Here is a 7,660-nt window from a genome sequence, read left to right on the forward strand (position 1 = left end):
ACATAAATCTGAGCAGATGGTGTTCATTGCTTTGCAAGAACACAGAAATCCTTGGGGTTTGGAGAAGACAGAAGGAAAGATCCTATTCTCAGTATCTTCAAAGGCCATCTTTTGCAGCTGCTGTAAAGATCTGGACATCTCTAGGCATATCACGGAATATTGGATTGGTCTGAACTAATTTATAACCAAACATGATAAGCCATAGCTCAGCTGGTGCTAATAACGCCCAGGTTGCAGGTTTGATCCCCAAATGGGACAGTTGCATATTCCTGCATTGCCATTGGTTGGACTAGATGGTCCTCAGGGTTCCTTCGAACTCCACGGTTCTATGATTCTATGTGGGTCCTGCAACCAATCATTGCAGTGTGGAGTGATGCTGTTCAGGTTCCAGCCAGGCAGTCATACTAGAGACTCCATAATGTTTTCCCTCGTCTTTGTTTCCTTTTCTACCCCTAAGCCAGTGTTCTGTAGCTACTGATCCTGTCCAGTCCTCAAGTTCTCTTTGCACTGGTTCTGCCACTCCCACCCACTTCCCTTTTAGGTGTTCGCCCCCCGCCAAAAAAAATACTTTTTGGACCTCTGCAAACTTTGAGTATGCTGGTACTGTTGCATCCACTGTTGCTTAGCTGGTAGTGAATGAGACTCTTAATCTCAGGGTTTGAGCCCCATGGGTTTGAGCCCCATGTTGGGTGAAAGATTCTTGCATCGTAGGGGTGTGGACTAGATATCCCTCGTGGTCTCTTCCAACTCTACAATTCTATTATTCTATGGGTGGCATGGTTTTGACTGCATAAGGACCTACACTCAGAAAATTAATCTGCAGATAGGATTATACAGCCAAAAAATGGTTCAAGCCCCATGAGGAGTAAAATGGAACACCGTTATGGCCGATAGCCAGGGATGATGGGAGTTGCCCAGCAACATTCGGTGGCAGGTCAAGGAAGTCTTCCTTAATCCAGGGGAGACCATCAATGTGGTGGCCTCCAGATGCTGCTGAACTCCAACTCCCATCAGCCCCAGTGGCAATAACCAAAGGCCAGATATGTTGGGGGTGGCACCCCAACAACATCCAAAAGGCACTAAGCTATGGGCAGTCCTGCTACCCTGGAGGACACCACAGCAATTTGCTGCTTGAGACAGAGGCCAATTTTAAATAATTTATTAAAAGACTGGGGACCTTGGCAGGTGTCAAGAGGGGTGTCTGAGGGTTCTGAGCTTCCCATGGGTGGCAAATTGGGAAGTGAGGGTTTTTTGCTGCTTCCACCACCACCACCACCACCATAATATTGACAATACCGGGGGGGGGGGCAGGACGTTGATGTGCTGTACAGCCACCAGCCATTGTAAAGCTAAGGGGCAGAGGGCAAATGAAGACCCTGGAAAAACCTAAAGCCTGATACCAGCCTCAATTGAGAGGGGCCAGAAGACTGCATAACTGAGGGTTCCAAATAGATTGGCAATCGACTTGCTAGCTGTGGCTGCTGCTTCACTCGGTGGAACCTACTGTACTCCATAGGCTTGTTCTATTTTAGCAAAATGAGTATGTATTTAGGGCACACATTTATCTGCCGAAGTAGCATCCTATGGAGAATTCCCTGCTAGCAGATTCTTGCACCCCTGGGTGGCCCAATCTCCTGCAGGAGGAGCAACCTTCTATAATAAGAAAGAGAACACTCGCTCACTACCCACTCCAGCTCCTCAGTTACCTTTAGAAAGCTGCCTTGTGCTGAAACAGATCACTGGTCTATCCAACACAGTGTTGTCTGCACTGACTGGCAACAGCTCTGGGGTTTCAGGCAGGCATCTGTCCCAATGCTTCTCATAAGTGCTGGGTGCTGTACCTTCTGCATTCAAAGCAGATACTCAATTGCTGAGCTACCATCTTTTCTCCCCAAAACTGACCTTTTAAAATGTATTTGGGTGCGTTTTTTGATCTAAAAACTGCATTGTAAACTTTGGAGTATTGCCAAATCTCAGTGATAATTATACCCCAATCCAAATCTTTATTACGGTCATAGACCAGCATAAGATAAAAGCACCTTTATATATAAATAAAATATACTAGGTAGGCAGAAAGACAACTCATACAGGTTACTTGGCTTTCAATTTGATGGCTCTTTTTATTTTGATGAAGCCATGGCGATGGGCTGCTCTGTAGCCTGTGTGGCTTTTGAGTGCTTCAGCACATTTCTGGAATGGGGCCTTCGCTTTAAGACCGGTTTAAGGGGGGGGGTCACACATTACCTAGATGATTTTCTGATGGTTTCGGCCCCCGATACGGGTGATTGCGTCACCCTGATGCAGGCCTTTGCTGATCTTACCAAGGAATTGGGCGTTCTCCTGGCCGCGGATAAAACCGAGGGCCCGACCACTAGGCTTACTTATCTGGGTATCCAATTGGATACTGTCACCCAGACGTCCAGTTTACCTGCTGACAAGATCACCACACTCAGAAGGGTGATTGAGGAGATGCTTGTGCCAGAAAAAGTGACATTACGTCAGTTGCAATCCCTACTGGGTCACTTCAATTTCTCATGTAAGGTGGTTGTGCCTGGGCGCCCCTTTTGTGCCCGCCTAACTAAGTGCACGGTCGGTCTGTGATTGCCGCATCACTAAGTGCGCCTCTCCCAAGGGGAGAAGGCCGATATGCGTATGTGGTTGGTATTCCTAGAGGAATTCAACGGAGTATCCTTGTGGCAGGACGTGATAAACCTGCACAATGATTTTCAAGTGAATTCGGATGCAGCGGGCTCCTTAGGATTTGGTTTGTTCTGGAACAGCAGGTGGTGTGCTCAGCGTTGGCCTACTGCATGGCAGGGCATGTAATTATGCGGGATTTAACCTTCCTTGAGTTTTTTCCCATTGCAGTGGCAGTCCATATTTGGGTTGACGACTTCAAGGACCGCTGCGTATGCTTCTGGTCCAACAACCAGGCCGTGGTGAATGTCCTTGCAAAGCAGTCATCTAAGTCAACTCGGGTATCGGCTCTGATAAGGGCTTTCGTTCTGCAGTGCCTGCGTTTCAATATAATTTTTTCAGCGCGTTTTGTACCTGGCATATCCAATGATATAGCTGATGCTTTGTCCCACTTTCAGATGGAGCGCTTCAGGTCCCTGGTTCCAGACGCACACCCACTGCCGGAGTTTTTCCCGGAACGTCTATGGAACCTTGGCAGCTGCTAGTCTTGCAGGGAGTAGCAGCTTCAGTTTCCCCCCTGTACTCTGCAGGCTTACCAGAAAGCCTGGACTGACTTTCTAGCTTTTCGCAGTCAGTCCCTCGCGGTGGGGGGAACGGCCTGTCCCTCTTCTTCCCAGGTGCTCCAATATTTGGCATACCTTTTTCAATTGGGAAGGGCTGCCAGGACCATCAAGCTCCAGTCTGCAGCTATTTCTTTTTTCTCTAAATTATTTTTTCATGGTGTGCAAGGCCATGGAGGGTTGGGGTAGATTGTGTCCTCCTCGATCTCCTTCAAGGAACCCAATCTCTTTCGATCTCCTTAGTAGAATGCGGCTGAAATTGAGAGCTGTATGTTGGTCCAAATTTGAAGCCCGCTTGTTTTCCGCTGCCTTTTCAGTGGCCTTTTTTGGGGCACTGAGGATTGGCGAAATTGTGGTTGAACAGGTATGACGGGGGATGTCTGGAGGTTTACTCCTGCAGGACATCCGCCTGTCATTTACCAAGCTGTTGCTTACCATCCGGAGCTCCAAGACTGACCAGGCCGGCAGGGGCGCTGTCATGCGTCTGCCCGCGACGGGGCAGACGGGCCCCTGCCCAGTTAAGGATATGTCCAAATTCTTGGTTGATAGGCCTGCTGGGGATGGCCCCCTGTTTTTGCATCAGGATGGAGCTCCGTTGACCAGGCAACAGTTCACCAGGGTAATGAGGAAGGTGATAGTGGCCTGCGGTTGTGTGGCCGCTGATTATGCTCCTCATTCATTTCGTATTGGGGCTGCCACCACGGCGGCCCATTTGGGCCTCTCAGTCGAAGCAATTAAGGATTTGGGCAGGTGGAAATCTACTGCTTATAAATCTTATGTTAGGAGACGTCGCTAATCTTTCTATTTGTTTCCGCTGTTTCTCCAGGACTTGCAGACGTGCACATATGGATGGTGGGACATTCCATAGTCCATTGGGCAGGCCTTCGCGCTGGTGAGACAGAATTCGGACTTTGGCTTGACCTACCTGCTAACACCCACGTGACTTGGATGGGCAAGAGGGGCATGCGCTGGGGGGAACGCCTCCCCTTGCTTCAGCGCAAAACTCTTATGCTTGGTTGCCCATCTGCCCTGGTGATCCAGCTGGGTGAAAACGACATCCCCGCTTTTGACTCTTTATTGCTGTGCTTGGCTATCCTGTAGGATTTGTTGCAGATACGGACTTTGTTCCTGGAAACCGCTGTCCTCTGGTCGCAATTGTTGCATAGAATTCAGTGGCGGGGCAGCATTTGCCATTTGGCTGCTGAAAGAGCCAGGAAAAGGGTCAATAGTGCAGCCGCCAAGCGGGTGATTGAGATTGGGGTACTGTATGTTAATACGGCATCCCGGCGGCGCAGATGGGAGGCTGTTAGCTGGCAGGTCATCTTGTGATCCAAGATGGCAAATAAGGAAAATTAGAGCAGTATGTATAGCCTTTCCAAATATCGGGTGAACAGCATGACAAGTGCTCAGAGGGTTGCCTGTAAGGATACCAACACTCAGTCATCCCTCACCCCATCTGGATCGCTTTTGGCCCACAGAGCTATTTCCAGCAGCACAAAGCACGGCCCAAAGGATTCAGGTGCCCAGAATATGGCTGTCGCCGGCAGGGTCCCTATTGAGTCTGGCTCCATGGCTCAGCCACCAAAGGAAGGCCCTGAGCGCGTATTCACCATTGAGGACTTTGAGATTGGGCGTCCTCTGGGCAAAGGCAAGTTTGGGAACGTCTACCTGGCTCGGGAGAAAGAATCCAAGTTCATTGTGGCACTCAAGGTGCTCTTCAAATTCCAAATGGAGAAGGAATCCGTGGAACATCAGCTACGACGGGAGATTGAAATCTAGTGTCACCTCAGCCACCCCAATATCCTGCGTCTTTACAACTACTTCCACGACTGGAAGCGTGTATATCTGATCCTGGAGTATGCCCCTCGCGGCGAGCTCTACAAGGAACTGCAGAAGCACCGGAGCGCCACGTACATGGAAGAGCTGGCTGATGCCCTCCTGTACTGTCACAGCAAGAAGGTCATTCACCGTGACATCAAGCCGGAGAACTTGCTTATGGGGCTGAAGGGGGAGCTGAAGATTGCTGATTTTGGCTGGTCCGTGCATGCCCCCTCGCTCAGGAGAAAGACCATGTGTGGGACTATGGACTACCTGCCCCCTGAGATGATTGAAGGCAAACCACACAATGAGAAGGTGGATCACTGGTGCATTGGGATCCTGTGTTACGAGTTCCTGGTGGGGCACCCGCCCTTCGAGACCGCCTCCGCCCCAGAGACATATCGCTGCATTGTATCAGTAGATCTTAAGTTCCCCCCATTTGTGACAGAAGGGGCCCGGGACTTGATTTCAAAGCTGCTACGCCACAACCCGGCTGATCGACTGTCACTTCAGGGTGTGATGGAGCACCCTTGGGTGAAAGCCAACTTGCGGCGGGTGCTGCCTCCTGTCTATAACGCTGGGCCTGTGAACTAGCTCTAAGGAGTGACACGTGAGGAGGAACTGGTTATAACCGAGCAATGGCCCAGGCAGAATTTTGGTCTGGTTGTGTTTTAAGGCTTTCTTTGAAATGATTGTAGGGTCTTAATTTTTTTTTTTTTTTTTTGCTCCTGGAAGAACTGATAGGCGATTAGTGTATTTCTGCCTGATGGGGGATAGGCTATACTGTACTTAAACTCCCCCCTCCATGCTTCTGGGGGAGCTGGCTTCGATTGCTGATGTGCTCTTCAGTGTCCATATTGAAAAATGGGTGTTGCTGCAATTGGAACTGAAGGCCTTTAATCCTTACTCTCAGAAAAGCTCTTTTTAATAGGCACACAGTCACCCAGACTGTTCTAAGACATTGTTCCTGTGGCATTATCCTACAGAGATGTTTGCGTTTTTAATAAAACTAATGTTATTTATATAAATAAATTTTAAAAAATACAGCATCCCGGAATTAACGTTAGAGCCCCTCTCCTATACAGTGATGATGGGGTTCACCTGTCCCCAGCTGGGAATGATGTTTGGTTGGGGGAAGTTTCAGAGGGTTTAAAAAGATGGTTAGGTCTCTGAGTGTTGGCGGCAAGCCTTGGCAGGCTTGATTGGCGGTTAGGCTTTTGGTTGTTGAATCGGTTGGAAGAGGGGTGTGGCATCCAGATGCCTACCCCCCCACACACCTTTGTTGCTCCACATAGAAGTATTCCGTTGAAGGAATCCCGGGGCTTACGCTCTCGTCCTTACATCCCCGCCAAGTATGAGCCTTGGGGAACATTCTTGGAAAAAGAGAGGAGAGAATGCCTGGCCTCAGCTACCTCCTCTCCCAGGGGTGTTCACTTGACTTCCCTTTAGGAAGTCGGAGCTGGTACTGTCCAAGCGGACAGTGGTGAGTCCTGTTCCAAGTGGACAGATGAAGTGAGTCCTGTCCCAAGTGGGCAGATGATGTGAGTCCTGTCCACAGTGGACAGATGGAGATGGTCCTTCTTAGGGAAGGACGAATGGTTAACCCAGTTAACCCAGCCTAAGCCAACACTCGGATTAAAATTGTATTTTAAAAAGTTGTGGCCTAAATTAATGCCAAAAACCAAACCTAAATTTTCGTGTCTGTTGTGAGTTATTTTAAGGGTAATTTCTGGTAAGCCTCGACACACAAAGCACACTTCAGCATAACGTGTTGTGTTAAGAGCTTTTTGTGTTTGTTCAAGCTCCAAAAGGTGGGAAATTGCAGCTGTTACAGCCACAAATTATTTAGTCATTGTAGATATGGTACTGTATTTTGTGCTTCAAGTTTCACCACTATTTTGGAGCTGGATGACTGTCGGGGGCAGAGGGTTGAACCTAGGTCCCAGATTTGGCTGTTCACTGGAACTGATGCAAAGGGTCTTATGCCACTGAAACTACAAGTGCCCAACTAGAATACTTGGGCCTAGGCAAGGGGGGAGGGGCAACTGTCTCCCCAAATCAAGTAAATAAAAATACTAAACGAAAAGAAATAATCCGAATATTCGAAATTGAAATGCTCGCTGGTGTCACTTGGATGATGTTGTGGTGCATTCTAGTGACACAACTGGCAACCTGATTAAGCAATAGGCGTGGCTTCTGCAAACCGACCAATTGTGACACAGGTAGTTTGGTTCTGGAAGCTTCTCGTAGTTTCCAAATGACTGAAGATTTTGATAGATTTTTCTAAGCAGTCGGGGTCAACAGAAAGTAATTTAAAATAACTGTTGTTGAGACATTTCATTCTGAATCTGCTAGGCAGAGCCAGACAGAGGATGATGACAGGTGGGTGTCCTGCCCCCCCCAAATAAATCCTGACTATGCCCATGACCCTCCACATAGAATTATAAGAGCCGGAAGGGATCTTTTCATTACATAATGTTACAAAATGTTCATAAGTCTCCTTTTGTCAAACATGGGTAAATGCTGGAACATGCCACTGCTCTGAAAAGTATGGTGTCAGTGTGAGCGTGTGTGTGTACACAACT

At 48.5% G+C, this 7,660-nt stretch overlaps 1 protein-coding gene across 1 annotated transcript; it reads left to right on the plus strand.

The window, feature by feature from the left end:
* The first annotated feature begins 4,597 nt into the window (after positions 1-4,597).
* Positions 4,598-5,765, plus strand: LOC118084291 (aurora kinase C-like). The gene is given in 1 exon segment (XM_060270234.1): positions 4,598-5,765. A coding segment is annotated over 1 exon segment (1,050 nt). The 5' UTR covers positions 4,598-4,619; the 3' UTR covers positions 5,670-5,765.
* Positions 5,766-7,660: the final 1,895 nt, after the last annotated feature.

The sequence above is a fragment of the Zootoca vivipara genome, chromosome Z (assembly GCF_963506605.1).
Source record: "Zootoca vivipara chromosome Z, rZooViv1.1, whole genome shotgun sequence".
Taxonomy (NCBI): domain Eukaryota; kingdom Metazoa; phylum Chordata; class Lepidosauria; order Squamata; family Lacertidae; genus Zootoca; species Zootoca vivipara.